This window comes from Musca vetustissima, unplaced genomic scaffold (genome assembly GCF_032173495.1).
Source record: "Musca vetustissima isolate MV318-11 ecotype Yass unplaced genomic scaffold, APGP_CSIRO_Mvet_v1 utg35097, whole genome shotgun sequence".
NCBI classification, from domain to species: Eukaryota; Metazoa; Arthropoda; class Insecta; order Diptera; family Muscidae; genus Musca; species Musca vetustissima.
Window position 1 is genome coordinate 69,451 of NW_026875813.1, and position 21,673 is coordinate 91,123.

General features: G+C 34.5%; 1 protein-coding gene across 1 annotated transcript in view; it reads left to right on the plus strand.

Moving 5' to 3' along the window:
• Positions 1–225: 225 nt before the first annotated feature.
• LOC133338317 (protein phosphatase 1 regulatory subunit 12A-like) overlaps positions 226–21,673 on the plus strand; it is a 43,724-nt gene continuing 22,276 nt past the window's right edge. The window contains exons 1-7 of the mRNA XM_061546493.1: positions 226–338; positions 1,091–1,391; positions 3,309–3,565; positions 3,633–3,730; positions 8,641–8,766; positions 8,839–8,950; positions 21,387–21,488. Of these exons, the coding sequence (XP_061402477.1) occupies positions 250–338; positions 1,091–1,391; positions 3,309–3,565; positions 3,633–3,730; positions 8,641–8,766; positions 8,839–8,950; positions 21,387–21,488 (1,085 nt within the window). The 5' untranslated portion in view covers positions 226–249. The remainder of the gene's footprint in view (positions 339–1,090; positions 1,392–3,308; positions 3,566–3,632; positions 3,731–8,640; positions 8,767–8,838; positions 8,951–21,386; positions 21,489–21,673) is intronic.

Consider the following 21,673-nt stretch of genomic DNA (forward strand, 5'->3'; position numbering starts at 1 on the left):
TTCCCTTTTATAATCTGCTTAACGTTAAACTTAAACCGCTTACAATACATTGTTGCGGCGGTTTTTATTTAAAGTGCAGCAAACCAAAAAAATGTTAGGAATTTTATGTAACAAAAGCAAAAAAACCTACAACAATACTATGTGCTCTCTAAAATTGTTTATATACATTTCCTTTTGGCATTTGTTTAAATATTAATTCTTTGTTATTTTTGTTGTCTTTTACAGGCCTGCATAGATGATAATTTAGAAATGGTTGAATTTCTGGTGGAACAAGGCGCCGATATAAACAGACAAGACAACGAAGGTTGGACACCCCTGCACGCCACAGCCTCATGCGGGTATGTATCACACACACACACATACGCACACACGAATAATGAATATGAAAATATGTGCCAAACATTTGTTATTCTTTTGTCTGTCTGTCTGTCTGGTTGTCTGTCGATTTTGCGGCTAAAACAAACAAATAAACGGATATGCGAAGAACAACCAAAACAAATGCTCTCTCTCCCCCCCATTTCCCCCAGGGCAACAAACGAAAGTTGGGGAAAATTGCATAATTATGAATTATTTCACCATGTGTCTGTAACATTGCTGTCAACGTCGTCATCGAACATAATTTTAACACGATTCCGAAGAGAAATTTGGATTAGCTTATAAATAATATTTATTATCTCATAACAGCATGGAATATTGGTGTAATCAATTTTTGAGACGAGTATAACAAATTGTTGTATTTTTCATAAAATTTCGAAAATATAAAACAGATTCCCCTAGGGGTTATTTAACTTCATAACGTCTTGGGGTCTCCAAAAGTCTAGAAATGACAATAATATTTTGTTATTCTCTATATAGCCCTCTGGGATATATAAAGGCTCTTTTGTCCATAAATTCATAGTTATTCTCATTTCTCCCCTCAATGACAAATTTCCAGCAAATGGACATTTACTGACAATGTGTGTTAGTGACAGATTCCGGACGGACCATTTTGGAATATGTTTCCATTCCTATAAATGAAACATTTTTACGCCTATCATCCCCTCCTCCCATTTATATTTTCTAATTTTTCTTTGTTTTTTTTTCGTTGCAGCTTTGTGAGCATAGCACGCTATTTGGTGGAACATGGTGCCGATGTTGCTGCCGTCAATAGCGACGGTGATTTAGCCGTGGACTTGGCTGTCGACATCCAACATTTGCCCATGATTGATTTCATGCAACAAATGGTGGCCGAACAACAAATTGATTGCGCCAAAGCCCGCCAAGCCGAACAACAACAAATGCTTGCCGATGCCAAAAAATGGCTGCGCAGCGATGCATCAGAAATTGATCGACCACATCCAAAAACTGGTGCAACAGCGTTACATGTAGCTGCTGCCAAGGGTTATACAAAGGTGGGTAATCATTTATTTTATATCAAAAATAAAAATTAAATAATTTTCTTTTTAATATTTGTTGTTGAAGAAGAAGAACTGAAGACGGGTTTTTACAGACCAAGGGATAGAAATTCATATTAGAATATATGATTGATAGTAGTTCTTTATAGACGAGCTCAATTCAAGATACTCTCTTATAGAATAACTGAGGCTTGGAAAGACCTCTATAGACGACGTGAATGCCAATGGGTCTTTATGGAGGAGCTGAAGGCCAAGGAGTCTTTATAGACCAGCTAAAGCGAATACTAAAAGGCCTGCAGAAGGCGATCTTTATAGACGAGCTGAAAGAAGTCTTCATAGCAGAGCTCCGATTTGCTCGATTTTACTCGCGAGTGAAAAATACTCCCGAGTGGGAGTAAGTAAAGAGTACGAGTTTTTTAGGGAGTATACTCTCCACTCTTTTATTTTGTTTGGGAGTGCTCGCGAGTACTGCTTGTTGAAGAAAAAGAGTGTGAGTCAAAATGTTCGAAAAAGAGTAAGAGTTCACTCTAAGAGTGAAATCGAGTGGACAAATAAATTTGGTTGTTTGGTTATTTGTTTGTGTGTAGTAGCAAAATTTTTTTTGCTCAAAAAACATAATAGGACATTGATTATTTTGTTACATTTTATTTTTGTTTGTTTATTGAAAATGTTTAAACATGTGAGGTACAAATAAAAATCTTATATGAAATGACTTACATAAAGAGAACGCAGAAAACGAGCTTGTTGATGCATGCTTTCCCAGCAGTACTGCAAACCAAACATCACAAAACAAACAAACAATGCACACATACAACATCAAGTAAAACAACGGTATCACAAACAAAAAATAAATATAAAAGAGTACTCTGCAAGAGTGTAATCTGCTCGATTTCGAGCGTATTTCACTCCCACTCGAAAACGAGCAAAGCACTTGCGCTTTTATTTGAGTGGCAGAGAAAAATAGAGTATACTCTATTTACTTTTTCTACTCGCAGGAGTACTCCCGCTCGAATTCGAGTAAAGAGTGAAACTCGCATTTCGGAGCTCTGCTTTATAGACCATCTAATGGGGGTATTTATAGGCCTGCTGAAGGATGTCTTTATAAATAAGCTGAAGGAAGTCTTTATAGGCGAGCTGGCGGCAATCTTTATAAACTATCTGAAGAGAGTATTTACAGACGAGCTGAATAGAGTCTCTATAAATGAGCTGAAGAGAGTCTTTACAGACGAGCTGAATAGAGTCTCTATAAATGAGCTGAAGAGAGTCTTTACAGACGAGCTGAATAGAGTCTCTATAAATGAGCTGAAGAGAGTCTTTACAGGCAAGCTGAAGGGAGTCTTTATAGACGGACGGAGGGATTCTTTATACAGGCGAGCTAAAGGGAGTCTTTACAGACGAGCTGATGGGAGTCTTTACAGACGAGCTAAAAGTAGTCTTTGCATACGAGCTGAAGAGAGTCTATATAAATGATCCGAAGAGAGTCTTTATAGACGAGCTGAAGACAGTCTTTACAGATGAGCTGTAGCGAGTATTTATAGACAAGCTGGCGGCAGTCTTTATAGAAGAGCTGAAGGGGGTTTTTGTAGACGAGTTTAAGGGAGTATTTATATACGACCTGTAGGACGTCTTTATAGGCCAAACAATTATTTATGTACGAGATTAATGCCAAGGTCGTATGTAAAGGCGGACGAATTAAATACGGACGTGTCTTCAATAGGAGGACGTGTCTTAATAGACGAAATGAATGATGACCAGGAAATCTTTATATTAGTCTAGTGTAGTGTTAAAATCTGCAGTTTTTATTAAAGCACTGAAATGAGTTTTCAGGAATCATATCAAATAAGAAGCAAAAAGCCTGAATTCTTTATGGTCGTACTAACTAAGACGTATTAATAATTAATATTTTGTTCATAGGTTTTAAGTTTACTGCTCGCTGGACGTGCTAATGTTGATGCTCAAGACAACGATGGTTGGACACCATTGCATGCTGCTGCCCATTGGGGCCAAAAGGAGGCAGCACAAATGCTGCTCGACGCCATGGCCGATATGGATGCTCATAATTATGCCGGTCAAACGTGTATCGATGTAGCCGATCGTAAAATGGTTAAATATTTGGAAGAATACAGAGCCAATAATAAACGTATTAAACGAAGGCCATCTAGTCAAATCAGGTACGATGCCAGCCATAATCAAGTAAATATATTTACAATACCATTTAAATCCTTGCCTCTTTTACAGTCGAATCTCAGATACAATTGAAAATCATATGGATAAAACACCACCCAAAATTATACGTGTTGAAGTTCGACCAGATAATAATAAGGACCATCCTAATGGTAAGTTTTGTTTAAAAATGATATTTGTGTTACTCTTGTAGGTGATAGAACTTAAGTTATTGAAAATTGGTTAAATTTTTATTTATGAGTCCATGGTCTGCTAATAAGGTCATCCATAAAAAATTAACATTTTGTATTAGAATGATCATTTAATTGGAATTGATAATCTGAAGGTAGTTTTTTGTAGAAACACTGAGGAAAAAGAAGTCTGTATAGATACAAGTTCAAGTAGACTGCGTGTGTATATAAGGGCAAAAATGGACAAAAATCATTGAAGGGCAGTGTTTATAGTCGGGCTGAAGGGAGTCTTTACAGACGAGCTGAAGGGAGTATTTATAGACGAACGGAAGGCAGTCTTTATAGACGAACGGAAGATAGTCTTTACAGATGAGCAGTATGGAGTCTTTATAGACAAGCTGGCGGGAGTTTTTATAGACGAGTTGAAGGGAGTAGGCAAACAATGGACCAAAGTCATCGAACAGTAATAAAAAAAATATATATATACCTCAAGGCATCTATCTAGTCGAGCTGAAGGGAGTCTCTATAGACCAGCTGAAGGGAGTCACCATAGACGAGCTGAGGGGAGTCTCTATAGACGAACTAAAGGGAGTATCTATAGACGAGCTGAAGGGAATCTTTGAAGACGAACGGAAGGCAGTCTTTACAGATGAGCAGTAGGGAGTCTTTATAGACATGCTGGCAAGAGTTTTTATAGACGGGTTAAAGGGAGTATTAATAGATGAGGAAAAATAAGTCAAAATCATCGAACAGTAATAAAAAATACCTCATGGTATATATCTAGTCGAGCCGAAGGGAGTCTCTATGGACGAGCTGAAGGGAGTCTCTATAAACGAGCTGAAGGGACTATCTATAGACGAGCTGAGGGGAGTATATATAGACGAGCTGAAAGGAGTCTCTATGGACAGCTGAAGGGAGTCTCTATAGACGAGCTGAAGGGAGTCTCTATAGACGAGCTGAAAGGGAGTCTCTATAGACGAGCTGAAAGGGAGTCTCTATAGACGAGCTGAAGGGAGTCTCTATAGACGAGCTGAAGGGAGTCTCTATAGACGAGCTGAAGGAGGGAGTCTCTATAGACGAGCTGAAGGAGGGAGTCTCTATAGACGAGCTGAAGGAGGGAGTCTCTATAGACGAGCTGAAGGAGGGAGTCTCTATAGACGAGCTGAAGGAGGGAGTCTCTATAGACGAGCTGAATGGAGTCTCTATAGACGAGCTGAAGGGAGTCTCTATAGACGAGCTGAAGGGAGTCTCTCTATAGACGAGCTGAAGGGAGTCTCTCTATAGACGAGCTGAAGGGAGTATACGAGCTGAAGGGAGTCTCTATAGACGAGCTGAAGGGAGTCTCTATAGACGAGCTGAAGGTAGTCTCTATGGACGAGCTGAAGGGAGTTTCTATAGACTAGCTGAATGACGTATCTCTAGACGAGCTGAAGTGAGTCTCTATAAACGAGCTGGAGGGAGTCGGAATAGACGAGCTATAGGAAGTCTCTGACCTGGTGGTCAGGGAAAGTTGATGATCATGGAGCTTAAGAGTATATGAGCTGAAGGCTAGGAAGTCTCTATATATGATCTGAAGGATAGTGTGTGATTATTTAAAGGGAACTGTATAGGTGAATTGAACATCATGTATTCTTCATAGACAAGTGGTGGGCCAGTAAGTATTTAATAACATAGTTGGAGGCCAGATAGGCATACCAAAAAAAAAACTTTAATTAAAGAATTACGATAAAAGACAGGAATTATTTATATATGAGTAGAAGTTCAAGAGTATTATTTTAAAGAACCTGAATTTTTGTGAGAATATTTCATACATTCTTTAATGTAAACAAACCTTTAAATCATTTTACAATTTCCTTTCTTTTTGGTTGACCTTATTCCTATACCATAGATTGTTTTTAAATCTCAATTCAAATATTAATATTTTTTATTAAATATTTGTTTATCTTTTTATTTTCTTTTATGGTATTTGTTATATATATGTTGGGGTACATGTAAATGTTTTTTTTTTCTCTGTGGGGGTACATTGATAATACATGTATTTTTTGATTCCTTGATTATTTGTGGATATTGTTTTTGTTTTGCCTCTTCATTAGGGTCCCATGGCCGTTAATGAATCAAATACAATCAATGTATTTCTCATTTTCATTTATGATTCCATATGCGACATTAAATAACTGCCCATTTAAGCATTACTGCATTTGTATTTCATATTTAATTTTCGATTTGATTTTTTTTACACTGCGTCTCTCTTGTCATTATCATCATCATGGTCCATTATGAACATCATCGTCTGATCATTACAATCGATTTTCATCGGATTATCATTGACCTGATTTTAATATACATCATATTGATGTCATCATCTTCATCCAACAACTTAATGGATTTATGTTATCTCTTGTTCTCTCAATTTTCCTTTCTTTTTGTTGTTATTCCCGTTTTGTCCCAAAAAATCTGTATACCTTAAATTTGTGTCGTTTTACTTTTTGTAAATGCTGCCGCACAACTGTGTCCTACACACAACACATCTTTAGTTGCTACAAATACTGCTGCCTCAACATCGTCGGGTTATAATAGTAGTTGCAGTGGCGGCAGCAGTAGCATACCCCCCAATTCTGAATCTGAAGAAACGGACTCTGATTTAACTGATTCGACAGAGAGTTCGCATTCAACGAGTCTTTCTGAGTCTAATGAAGAAGGTATTATCGTTAAAAAAAACTGAAATGTATTTAATTTGTTTTTATAATTGCACGGTTTTTTTAAATAAATATTGTTTATTATTTGTAGGAAATCTATATGTCTTCTGAATGTTACTTAATGACAATTTTGTGGTTTTCTTGTCACGTTTTCTTTTGTTTCAATTTGTTATTAAATTATATAATATTTTTGAAGAGATATTTCAAAATTTTAAAGATATAATAGAGTACTACGTTTGTTTTCAAAATAATGCGGATTAGTCTAAGGGTAGTATTTATAGACGAGCTGAAGGGAGTCTTTATAGACAAGCTGAAGAGAGTCTTTATAGACAAGCTGAAGAGAGTCTTTATAGACTAGCTGATCGGAGTCTTTATAGACGAGCTGATCGGAGTCTTATAGACGAGCTGAACGGAGTCTTTATAGACGAGCTGAAGGGAGTCTTTATAGACGAGCTGAAGGGAGTCTTTATAGACGAGCTGAAGGGAGTCTTTATAGACGAGCTGAAGGGAGACTTTATAGACGAGCTGAAGGGAGTCTTTATAGACGAGCTGAAGGGAGTCTTTATAGACGAGCTGAAGGGAGTCTTTATAGACGAGCTGAAGGGAGTCTTTATAGACGAGCTGAAGGGAGTCTTTATAGACGAGCTGAAGGGAGTCTTTATAGACGAGCTGAAGGGAGTCTTTATAGGCGTGATGAAAGGAGTTTTTATAGACGAGCTGAAATGAGTCTTTATAGACGAGCTGAAAGGAGTCTTTGTAGACGAGCTGAAAGGGATCTTTATAGACTAGCTGAAGGGAGTCTTTATAGACGAGCTGAAGGGAGTTTTTATAGACGAGTTTTTATAGACGAGCTGAAGGGAGTCTTTATAGACGAGCTGAAGGGAGTCTTTATAGACGAGCTGAAGTGAGTCTTTATAGACGAGCTGAAGGGAGTCTTTATAGACGAGCTGAAGTGAGTCTTTATAGACGAGCTGAAGGGAGTCTTTATAGACGAGCTGAAGTGAGTCTTTATAGACGAGCTGAAGGGAGTCTTTATAGACGAGCTGAAGGGAGTCTTTATAGACGAGCTGAAGGGAGTCTTTATAGACGAGCTGAAGGGAGTCTTTATAGACGAGCTGAAGGGAGTCTTTATAGACGAGCTGAAGGGAGTCTTTATAGACGAGCTGAAGGGAGTCTTTATAGACGAGCTGAAGGGAGTCTTTATAGACGAGCTGAAGTGAGTCTTTATAGACGAGCTGAAGGGAGTCTTTATAGACGAGCTGAAGGGAGTCTTTATAGACGAGCTGAAGGGAGGAAAGTTTCAAGAGCTGAAATTCGCTATACATGAGCTGAATGCCAGGGTGTCCTAGGAGCTAGGGTTACAGACGAACTCAAGTTAGTATTAATAGAAGAGTTTGAGGGGGTTTTGGGTTTTCCTAGAACAGTTGAGTCGGGTATTTATACAACATTTGGAGAACTTTCCAAGAACAGTCGGAGGAGAGTAGAAGGAGTCTTTAAAGATGGATGAAAACATCATATACGTTCGGAAGCTTGTGGGCTTTTCGGCTAAATTTGGATTCATTTTCTTTTCTGTATAATAAAATGAAAAAGACTTCTCATCGATAACATATAGCAACCATACAAAGCGTTTAAAACTGTTGCGGGAGCGTCAAGTAGAGCTTCAGATAACGTTACTACGATTAAATCCATATGGTTAAATTATATGGACTATTGCTTGTTGAATGGAATATATATATATATATATATATATATATCAGCTACCAAGAAGATTAATATATAAATCAAGCTTCCCATAATTTACCCCAAAGAGGCTTCAAATTTAACCCTCTACAGTCTCTGATAAGCATATGATTAGCTTATATAAACTAATTCGATATCATATAAATCTGATAGGGTTGATTTCTTTATTTTGGTGTATTATCTGTTTAATTTGAATGGATTTTAAAATTCTTTGCATAATTAGAAATGTTAAAAAAATATCGAATAAAATATACATTTAGCTATGTGAAGTTTTTATATATTAAATTGTTTTAAAAAATTAATTTTATTAAAAAAACAAATTTTTATGTTATCGTTTAATTGAAACCTAAATGTTTAATAAACATTGTTTTGTATATGTATTGTTTATTTTCCATATTTTCAAAAATTTTTTGATAATAGTATTAACATTTTTTAATTTCTCAATTTTTTTATTAGATGATAAAACATCTGTACAGCAACAAAAAACAAACGAACAACCACCCGCCACAGAAGATGAGGCGCCATGGCGTCGTAATAATGTCGCACGAGTGCGTACCACTAATGACAGTCCAAGTAAAAATCGTAAGCAAAAAATTATTTTTTATTAATTAATAAATACTACAATTGTTTTATTTCCTCATTCCCATGCATTAGAAGTTCCTGATGTCATTGATGTGAATAAAACAGCAACAACACCAAATGCCGGTACTACAGAAACCACAGATGTTATACTTAGACGAACTCAAAGCTTTGAGAATGATGAAAAGTAAGTAACGATTGAATTTCTTTTTTTTTCTACATCAATATTTTAATTTGTTTGTGTCATCTGTGTGTTTTGCTTTTTAATACTATTTTGAAAAGAAAGAAGAAAAACAATATCGCAGTATTCTATTATTCAATTTATTTAAAATTTCCGTAAAGTTTGTTTAGCTATATACTCCAAAAAATAGTTGTCCGATTTTATCTATGTAGTTCTATTTTGTTTTGTTGTTATTAGTGATAACACGCTTAACAAAATGCATTTTTTCGATAATGCTCATAAGAAGTAATTGTTATTTTGCTGCTGCTGTTTCTAAGAAATATGAATGTATGGATGAAATTTTCAAAATATAAAAAGAAAACATTGCTTTCCATTTGGCATTCTTTCTGTTCTTATCGCTCAATTAGTTTTGTTATTTTAATGCAGTACCTAAAAAATCTTTGATATTTACCATTAATTTACTTGTTATAGAAACTTTATAAAACTTTCTATTTGAGTGGGATATAATCTATTTTCAAAGTAGTATCTATGGCATAAATTATGATGTTTTGATTTGTTACAAATTTAAAAACTAATTAGTTTATATCTGCAAATGATTTAGATGGAGATTGAAGTCGTAGACCAATTTTATAGGAGTTTTCATAGAACATGTGTAGAGGGTCTTCCTAAAAGAGTCGGAGGAAGTTTTCTTTGTAGAGTGGAAGGGGACTTTAAAATAGACTATTTATACCCTACATAACTATGTTGTCAGGGTAATATAGCTTTGTGCAGCCCCAAGAGTTTGTAACGCCGCGAAATATTGGTCCTAGACCCACCTTTAAGTATGAATTTTCATATATATTGTGATCAATCACATGTGTGTGATCGTCCGTCTGTCCTTTTTATGCACAGTGGTCAATCTTCACGAAATTTTGAATAATACATTTTCCAAGAAATTTGTTTTTGGTAAAGAGTTGAACGGTATGTACCTATTAATTTTTAGGTTGAACTCTAGATGCCCCAATTATGACCCAAACATCGCGAATTTTTACATAGAGGAGGGGATCGGGCCAAAGATTAAGCATGCCTGTTTTGATAAAGATCGGTCAACATTTAGCGGGTCAAATGGACCCTGACTTTTGTGTGAACAATTACAAAATGTGGATTCTATAACGTATAGATTTACCCCTGAAGGACATAGACCCGAAAAGTTGTTGGTATATCCAAGGGCAGTGGTTTGCCTTTAAATTGATACCAATTATATGGTCGTATGTACTCAGATGTGGGAGTTACACTTAGACATTTACCGGTGCTTATGTATTCAGATATTATTTAGTAACGCTTTACCACACTAGAGGGCGGAAATATAGCGCTGATCGCTTTAAAATGTTCCATGAAGTTCCAGTAATGGTCAAGGATAACGTTTATAATTTTCGGTGAAGATCAGATAATTATATTGTGATGAAGTGACCGAAAACTAAATTTTTTGTGTTTCTTCGAGTCGATCTATAGGCTCCAATGGGAATAAGAAGATCACAACACAAGGGATGGGAATCTGGACAAGTAATTAGAAGGGCTGTACTGAACATTAGTAATAATTGTCGGCCTCTAGTTGGTCCAAATGGTTCAAATATCGCGAAAAATTGCCCAAGCTCAGAATATAAATCCACAGAAAGTTAGTTTTTCGTGGAAGTTGTGTAGGGTATCATATGGTCGGTCCGACGATACTGCTCCGCTCACTGGTTTTAAATTCATTTAAAACAGTATTCGTATAGATCAAGCATTTTGCGAGAAGCTGGTTTTTTAATGAGTAATTAAATAAATCTTTGTATAAGTGCTGGGCCTTTTAGGGCTTTTATATAACCTTCACCACACTGTGGTACAGGGTATTATGTATTTGTGCATATGTTTGTAACAGGCAAAAGGAAACGAGATAGACATATGGTTTCATTTGAGAATATGCATTGAATCACTTTCTATGTCGATTTATCCATGTCCTTCTGTCTGTCCATGTTAAATTGTAAACAAAGTGCAGGTCGCATTTATTATCCGAATTGAATGAAATTTGGTACAGCTCATTTATTTGGCCCAATAACAAACCCTATTGAAATTGCCGAAAATCGGTTCAGATTTACATATAGCTCCCATATATATTTTCGTTCGATTTAAGGTAAATGGTGCACCAATGTCCCTATATATCTTTCGATTTGCACGAATTTTGATATAGTGTACTGAATTAAGTCAAGAAGGATGTGTGCTAAGTTTCTTGAAAATCGGTTCAGATTTAGATATAGCTTCCATATATATTTTCGTCGGTCTTAAGGTAAATGGTGTACTAAAGTCCCTGTATATCTCTCGATTCGGACGAGATTTGGAATAGCGTGCTGAATTAAGACTAGAGTGATGTGCATTAAGTTTCATGAAGATCGGCTCAGATTTACATATAGCTCCCATATATAGTTTTGTCCGATTTTAGGTAAATGGTGCACCAAAGACTAAATGTTAGACCGATTGCCATACAATTTTGCACAGCGTACTGAATTAGGTCCAGATGAAGGTATGCAACGTTTTGTTGAAATCGGACCAGATTTAGATATATCTCCCATATAAAGTTTAGTCCGATTTTAAGGAAATGGTGCAACAAAGACCCAATGTTAAACCGATTCACACAACATTTTGTACAACGTTTGGACTTGGATTCACACAACATCAGCTCATTTATTTGGACCAATAACAAACCCATATATAAATTGGGGAAATTTTGCACAACGTACAAAATTGATATAGCTCCCATATATATTTTATAGAACGATTTAAGGTAAATAGACTTCACATTTTTTTTATTAACCATTGTCCAATTATATATCTTTAAATCGATTTACGTAATTATTTTGATATATCTATCCAAATGAATTAATATATGTGTGGAATGGCATGTTTATGGATTGATGATCTAAGTCGGTGCACATTTAGATATATATGACATATTTTAGTCCATCCAATTTCATGTCAATGGTACTTCGAAAATGCGACGTCTGTTAGAATGCTTCTGTGGAATATACCTGGCCTCTTATTTTTTTAGGAAAATGATACCAAGTCAATTAAAATATGTGATAGGAATATGAAAATATGCTTGCGTAGGAGAACAAGTACCGCTTTGACAGTGGAGATGCGGCTTTCTCTGAATACCCACGTCGATGGGTCCATATATACACCTAAGGTCCCAACTGTGACATTCGATTTTTGACAACCAAAACGACACGCCGTGTGTCGTTTCAAAAAGACGCACTGAAGGCTGCAACACGGTTTTCCTATCAGGGCTCTAATAGACCACATGATGAGGAAAAGAGCTTTCCATGGCTTTAATAAAACACGCATCGACTCCGCCCAGGCTCCTCAAGGAATAGAGAAACGCACATGGAGACAAAAGAAACTCTAGGTGCCTGCCTTTCGATATTTTCATTTCATCGCTTATACGAAGATCTACATCAATTTTTAGCTCAGCTGTTTCAGGCGCATTGCATGGTTGCAATATGTCATTAATGTTAAGTCCTGTCCACTACAGAGGAGAAAATGCATGTCGATTTAGCGGAACATCAGTCACATTGTGTACCTCTCTATATTTGAATGTGACACAACAAATGACCAAATTATATAAATAAACTATTATGGAAAGTAGTAATGTCGGACGGGGCCGACTATATGATACAATTTTCAGCCCCCGTCTCATGACAGACCCTGTTGAACTTTAAATTCTCAGTAGATAACATACCACCTCACAGAAAGGTTAAATATATGTTCCTTGGACCTAGTATATGGAGCTATCACTCATTTTTAAACATAACCGATTTTAAAAGTTTTAAAGGATTTGGTATCTCTTTCCGATCGATGTTCTTAATATATCGCATTTCAGATCCTCAAAAGATAATATATCTCTTTGGAGACAATTTTGACATAGCCTCCCGTTCCATTGTAGGCATTTTGAAGGATCTATAATAATTTTACATTTAAAATTACCATCGTATAAAATACCTCCTCACAGAATTATTTAAAAAGCCTCCTTGCGGAATAAAATATACCCTCTAGGTCATCTTAGAAATATGCCACATTTAAGGGCACATTTAAGGGCATTAATTTTTCAAGATTTTCAATGGGCTGGTAAATCAATACCAATGCTTGGTTTGTAACTTTGCACATATATATTTGAAGATTTAAAAGAGAAGAAAAATAATTTACAAAAAAAATTTGTAATTGTTTTGTTGTTGTTTTTTGTAATTAAAGAGAAGGCCTTATTTTTGATGGCGGGCGTGATAACTACTCACTGGAACATCGGAATCCGAAAATTCCAACGGTGTTAGAAAGAGTACATGTCTGGTTCTCGTATGAACTAGGATTATTGACTTCGCTCTAAAATTAATAAAATGACGGACCTTTGAAAAAAAATATTTTTGGAAAATCGCCGATTTTTGACCAAAAACCAAGTTAAAAAATAAGGAAGATCTTCACCGATTGGCTTTATCCTAGTTCATACGATAGCTATACACTCACAGAGAAACGTGTAAAAATTGGAATCGATGGGTTATCAAAAAATGTTTGATTTTTTGATTTTTTTGGTTCCCACACCTCTTGAAGGACTATTTTTTACGATTCCTTCATTGCCATATGTTTGTATCTATCCTCTTTAATATATATTTTTTAAATTATTTATTTCACTGCTCCGTCATTCTTATTATCTTTTGCTATTATGATTTCATTGTAATTGATTAAATCATTTGTTCAAAATAAATATTATTTATTATTGCTTTTGCAGTAGTATTTTATTTGTATTTCGCTTTTATTTCCGAGATTAAAATACAATTTATTGTGCCCCACTGCTGGCCGATAATATTCAAACCATTTAACAAACAAATCATCAAAATAGTTATTTGTTTATAGTATTTCGATATGTTGTGTTGCTTCTCTCTCTCCCTCTATTTCTTTCTTTTTGGATCTCCAAGCATTATTCTTAAGTTGTTATTACCACTTTTGGTTGGTGGTGTGGTTAAAATATCTTCGAAAATAATAACACCAGCAGCACCATCGTTAACAACTCACATTTTTATGAATGAATCATAGAGTGGCATTTTGTCAACAAAACCGAATACTTTTGAAAAAAAAGTGAATACAATCTGAAAAAAATAAAAGATTAATTGTAAGGCAATGCGACGACTGATATGAGGAGTAGAGGGAGGTGGGAATTTATATGAAGAAAAGAGCCAAAAACAAAATGAAATAACGTTAGTTTGTGAACAGTGGTTCATATCAAATAAATAATTATTTAGTTATTTTCAAAAATAATTTTTACTAAAATTGTTAAAAAAACTTAAAATAATTTTTTTAAAAATCTTATTATATTTTTAAATAATTTTTTTCTTATTTGGATTCACTAAATAGAATAATATTTTGCGAACAGTGGTTCATATCAAATAAATAATTATTTATTTATTTTCTAAAATAATTTTTACTAAAATTTAAAAAAAAAACTTAAAATTATTTTTTTTTCGAAAATCTTATTACATTTTTAAATAATTTTTTTTTCTTTTTTGGATCCAATAAATAGAATAACATTTTGAATATAAATAAATATTTTATTCCGAAAATAGTGTGCGAGCTATCTGAGATGATAAACCTATATTGGCGGTAATTAAACTAAATATTTGGGCAGTAGAAGAAATATTGAGTTCTGCCAAGTTTAGACAGACACACAGGATTCATTCTTCACTTTACTTCTCTTCATCTGTAGAGTGATACCAAAAGATATTTGCCCTTGAGAACCAAGGTTCAGGTTCGGAAAACCTATTATGATGTGCAAAGTTTGGGTGAATCGATTTTAAATTCTCTCATACGGGTCTAAAACCAATATTTCGATAAAGCAAATCGACGCATCCGAAGAATATTATGCTAAGTCTAAAAAAGAGTTTTTCAGCAGAAGCTCTCAAAGTATGGAGGTTTCTTGAATCTTACGTGCCATGCTAAGTACATTTTTGCTTATAACTTTGGTTTGGATTGGCCGATGATTACCAAAATTTCAGAGAATTTAAATTAAGGACCGTAGTATCTAAAAACGCAAAGAACTTTAAAACATGCTAAGTCGACTTAGCATACTATGGTTCGGAGGCGTCGAAATGTACACACACCCTCATTACTTATACGGCCGAGGCTATAAAATTAATTGGAAACTTATGCTGAATAAAAAACAACTTTTCGAATAAAAAAAAAATCTGAAATATTTTAAATGAAGAAGATCCATTGAGGGTCTTCTATATAGATCTGATCCAAATAAAGTGTTCATTTGAGATCTTATATATGGAATATCCATCTGAATCTTTGTGTAGAAAACCCATGTGAATTTCTGTATATATAGAAAACTCATCTGAGGTCATCTTTATATAAAAACCCCATCTGAGATTTTCTAATATTTATAAAACCCATCTGAGGCCTTCTGTATATGGAAAAAGGCTACTCAATTCAAGTCTATGTTTGTATCCTCAATCTTATCTACGGCAAAAATGGGTGTCATCGAAATATCTTCTTAGGACCAAATCTGTTTCCGTAGTATTTAGAAGGGCTAAGATGGATCTTTCATCTGCAGAAGGCATTAGAGGGACCTCCCATACATAAAAGACCCCAAATGGGTATTTTTCATATAAGAAGAAGACCCCAGATGGGGTTTTTATATATAGACGGCCTTATAGGGGGTTTCCTCTGTATTTAGACAACTGAAAATCGGAGGTCTTCTATATGAAAAATACCATTTGAGGTCCTTTATGTATGTATTTCAGGTGCCTCAAAGGCATTCTACAGGTGAAAGATCCATCTGAGACCTTCTAAATACTACGGAAACAGGTTTGGTCCTAAGAAGCTTGGGTTTTAAGATCGATATTTCGATGAGACCCATTTTTGCCGTAGATAAGACTGAGGATACAAACATAGGCATGAATTGAGTAGTTTTTTTTCTGCACAATCAATAAATGTAGCACCAAAATTCAACAATACTTAGCAGCACTACTATGTAGGATTTAGGGATACACCATAATGGTTAATTGCAGCAATATCGATTTGAAAGTTTTTCCAAATCCCCTTAGGGATTCCTAATTGCACCAACTTTGACAAATGTAACATCATTACAAGGGAATTATTTTGTGTATTAATATTTACGAATATCTCGACAATACTCTCAATTTCAATTGCACGAAACCCACTGTGCAAAATTCTTGAGAATTTCATTTTGTTAACTTTGCGGGGTAAAGCTACTACAACAGTAATAAACTCGACGCAAATCAGAAAGTTTGTCATCATCATAACTACTGCCAGCACCACTAACCACCGGCAGCAACAACAGCACGACGACGGGCAGTGTGTGCGATGATTCGTTTAGACCGGTGATCAGTGAAGTGGACGCGCGAACTCATCAGAGAATTTGTGTAGTATGCTAAACCAAATTTTTGTACTTGACGGAAATTTTAAATAAATATAAACAGAGTGTCTGTGTGTGTTGTTGTATTTTTCTTTTAAAATTATATTATTTATATAAATTTGTTGTTGTTGTGTAATAGTAAATTATTAAGTATAAAATTGAAACCAAACCAAAAAAAGATTAACCAACAACTAATCACAATTTTTATTTTTTTATTTTTAAATTTACCCTCTTTTTCATATGATTTTGCCATTGTGTTTCTTTCATTTCTTTTATTTGTTTTGTGTGTTGGAAATTGAAAAAAAATCAAACAAAAAATTCAATCGAAAAAAAAAAATAAATCATACCATAAAACAACAATATAACCTTGTTGGATTGGTCATCAAATGAATACACAAACGAAATGCATTTACTATTATTTGTTGCTTGAATAAAAAAATCAAAATCCACTTTGAAAATCCCAAAACCAAAAAAACGAAATTGGCAATACAAAAATCCAAAAAAAAAAACAGATTCTATCAAAAATACAATGAGTTGCGTGCACGCATCAAAGCCAATTCATGTCCCATAATATCGGCTACATTGCAACAACAACAACAGCTTCATCAACAACAGCAGCAGGAACAGCTACAACAACAACAGCAAAATAATAATGTTAACAACAATAACATTAACAATAATCTGAACAATAACAGTAACAACATTAACACAAACATTAGCAGCGGCAATAACATCAATAGTAACAATAGCAGCAGTAGTTGTAGTAGTGGTGGTAGTGGCATTGCCATTGGCAGTAGTAGTACTGGCAACAACGGCAGCAGCAGTAGTAGTTGTAGCAACACCGCCAACAACACAACAAACACAACATTTATCACAACAACAACAGCATCACTATTATCACCAACAACATTTTCGCCATCATCATTGCCTGCCTCGAACGCCACAACAACAACAACAATTGCCAATAGTCCATTTGCTGCAGCAACACAACAACAACACAATATTTCCTCTCTATCCTCTGCTACTGCTACAGCAACAACACAATCATCCGCAACTGCTACTGTCGTCAACCAATATACCACCTCTCCCCTGTATTCTTCCTCCTCCTCGAATATTAGTTCGAGCCCCATTTATACCGTGCAAAGATCAGCTTCACTCAAAGATCACAAACAGATATATATCAGGTTTGTTTGTTCGTTTTGTTTCCGCCTTTCTTTCTTTTATGGTTTGTTTTTTTGTTTTCCTATTTCTTCTGTTTCTGTTGTTGTCCATTGTGTCCTCCCTATATATATATTTTCTTTTCTTTTTTCTGTCCTTTTTTGTGTGTAAATATAACCTAGTTTTTAGAGTTACACCATTTTTAGAAGGATTATACGGAATTTTTAAGGATATCAGATGGATCTTGTATAGATGGTCTCATATGGGACCTCAGGTTAGCCTTATATATAGTGGACCTCTGATGGGTTTTCGTATATGTAAGACTTTTTATGGGTCATTTGTATAAAGTAGGTCCTCATGTAAGTTTATGTATAGATGACTTCAAATATGTATTTTCTATATAAAGGCCACAGATGGGTGTTGTATATATAGGAGGTTGCAGATGAATTTCCTATATGGGATTTCTATATATAGGAGACCTCAGATGTATCTCCCAAATATAGAAGGCCTCTGATTGGTCTTCCATATATAGAAGACCTCAGAGGCGATGTCTATATATAGGTAACCTCAGGTGGGATTTCTTTATATACTAGACCAAAAATGTGTCTGCTGTATATAGAATGCCTCAGAAGTGTAGTCTGTATTTAGAAGGGCTCAGGTGGATCTTTCATATATAAAAGTCCTCAATTGGTCAAATTGTTTTTTTATATAATACCTTATATGGGATTTCTATATATAGGAGGCCTCAGATGGATCTTCCACATATAAAAGGCCTCAGATGGGGTTTCTATATACAGAAGGGTCTTCCATATATAGAAGGCCTCAGAGGGGATGTCTATATAATAGGCGGCCTCAGGTGGGATTTCTATATATACAAGATCATAAATTGGTCTTCTGCCTCCGATGACTCAGAAGTATATTCTGTATTTAGAAGGGTTCAGATGGATCTTTCATATATAAAAGTCCCCAATTGGTTAAATTGGTTTTTTTATATATAATACCTTATATGGGATACCTCAGATGGATTTTTCACATATAGAAGGCCTCAGATGGGACTTCTATATACAGAAGGCCTCTGATGGGTCTTCCATATATGGAAGGGCTCAGATGGGTTGTCTATATATAGGCGGTCTCAGGTGGTTTATATATATATATATATATATATATACAACACCATAAATGGGTTTTCTGTATGTAGAAGACTTCAGAAGGGTAGTCTGTATTTAGAAGGGCTCAGATGGATCTTTCATATATAGAAGTCCTCAGATGAGCCTTCAACATAAAGGTGAACTCAGATTGGTCTGAAAGGGATATAGAACATTTTCAGATCCAGCTTAATCCATTGTAAGATCTTACAATTTTTAAGAGAGGTCAGTATAAACATGTGTATGGGTCTGTTAATTATTGCTTTTGTTATCACTTTGGAACAAAGAGAATAAAATAAACTGGGAACGAGCTTAAAATATGGCTCATGTTTTAATTACAAATATATCAGATATAAATTATTGTCTTGGGGTCTGAAAGGGTTATATAGAGGGTCTTAGACGGGTTTTCCAATACAGAAGGGTATTCTGTATTTAGAAGAACTGAAATAGACCTTTCATATATAGAAGGCCTCAGATGGGCCTTCCATATATACAATGCCTTAAATGGGTCTTCTCCACATAGGAGACCTCAGATTGGTTTTCTATATATAGAAGAACTTAGATTGGTTTTATAAATATAGAAGATCTCTGTTACGATTTTTATATAAAGATGACCTCAGATGATTAACCTATATATACAAGAACTTACATGGGTATTCTATATAAGGAATCAGATGGATATTCTATATATTCTAATTGGCCTGAGATGAGTGTTCCCATGTGTTTCATATCTATATAAAAGACATCAGTTTTATCTGATCTATACTGACGACCCGAAATGGATTCCCTTTATATAAAATATTTCGATGTATAAAAATCCTTCATAGTTTCGAATAACATCTAAAAATGGTGTATTTTATATTAGATATTGTCTTGTTGTAGTGGTGTTAGTGGTTCTATGGTTTTATGTTTCGATTGTTTTTTTTTTTCATTGGTTTACTTTTGGCTTTGGTTATGGATCTGGGTAGTTTTAAATTTAGTATCTGTAATACTAGATCTTGAATATTCAATAAGTCTGGAAAATCTCCTAAAATTCGTCTCTACCTAATCGAACCAGTTCATATTCCTGATGTACAATTATCATACGTCTAAGTTCTGTAGTTTATATCATTGCCCCAATCAACAAATTCCGTTCATCTATAATCATTGGCAAACAGGGCAACTGAAAGTCTACGAACTTTTATTCGTAATTTTATTAGGCATACATTTCCGATGCCTTTTTATACACTCAGGCGTATGAATAATGAGGAGGGCGTATACTCTTTGCTACTGCAAAATGAAATTTCTATACTTTGCTCATCGTAATATTTTTAGATCGATTTCTAGATCGAATCCAAAGATGGGGGCCATTGGCTCAATTCTTCTTCCATACAATGGGACAAAATTTCCAATAAGAAATGGCATGGAATGTCCGATTTGATGCCAAATGCACCTCATAATCTTTCGTTCAAACTAAATTAAAGATTTGGCCCATCGGTACACTCCTTCTGGTAGCTCCCACATAAAATGGTCTATGGGGATCATCGAAAGTTCAAATTTTTAAAATATTAAACATTTCTTAAGGTATACCCTAAGACTTAAATTATTTAAAAACAATAAAGGTACATCCAAAGGCGTAGATTGTTAAAACATATTTTTAAAGGTATATCCCAAGGCGTAGATTTTTTAAACATATTTTTAAAGGTATATCCTGAGGAGTAGATTTTTAAAACATATTTTTAAAGGTATATCCCAAGGCGTAGATTTTTAAAATATATTTTTAAAGGTATATCGCAAGGCGAAGATTTTTAAAACATATTTTTAAATGTATATCCCAAGGCGAAGATTTTTAAAACACATTTTTAAAGGTGTAGATTTTTAAAACATATTTTTAAAGGTATATACCAAGGCGTAGATTTTTAAAACATATTTTTAAAGGTATATCGCAAGGCGAAGATTTTTAAAACATATTTTTAAATGTATATCCCAAGGCGAAGATTTTTAAAACACATTTTTAAAGGTGTAGATTTTTAAAACATATTTTTAAAGGTATATACCAAGGCGTAGATTTTTAAAACATATTTTTAAAGGTATATCCCAAGGCGTAGATTTTTAAAACATATTTTTAAAGGTATATCCCAAGGCGTAGATTTTTAAAACATATTTTTAAAGGTATATCCCAAGGCGTAGATTTTTAAAACATATTTTTAAAGGTATATCCCAAGGCGTAGATTTTTAAAACATATTTTTAGAGGTATTTCCCAAGGCGTAGATTTTTAAAACATATTTTTAGAGGTATTTCCCAAGGCGTAGATTTTTAAAACATATTTTTAAAGGTATATCCCAAGGCGAAAATTAAAAAAAGATTACTCCTGGATGGTGGTGATATTACATGTTTTATCTGACCGAATTTATCCTTTTTAACTCCTCATTGTTGTATTTCTATTTCTGGTGTTGGGGGATATATTGGTTTTATTTTAATCATTTAATACTGCAAATATCTTTCATTCTATTCGTATAACTGATCATAATACACTCTTCATTACACTATTTAACTTTTTTTATTTGTTGTAATTAACAATATTAACAAATAACTTTATTTTTTCAAAACAAATCTAGTTTTGGTACTTCTTAATGTTGTGTATATGTGGATGTGTGTAGTATTTAAATATGTTTTTATTTCAGCAAATATTTTAATTTTTCTCTTTGCTTTCTTCTAATTTAGGAAATCGCCACCAGTTAGTCCTGCGGTATCTACAACACCCGCATATAACACCCCAACGAATACAACAGCATCACCAGCTGCTGTGGCCACACCCATTAGGAGGTATGTATTTGGCAAAGAGATTTTATCTGTCTCCCAAATGGAGAACGGAACAAACTTCAAATTTTTATATTTTGGTTTATTGGTTTCCCGGGAATTCACAAAATGCACTTGTTTATCTTTTTTATATTATTTTTAATTACCGTTATTTATTTGAATCGATTCAAACCAACACCTCTGTTTACTTT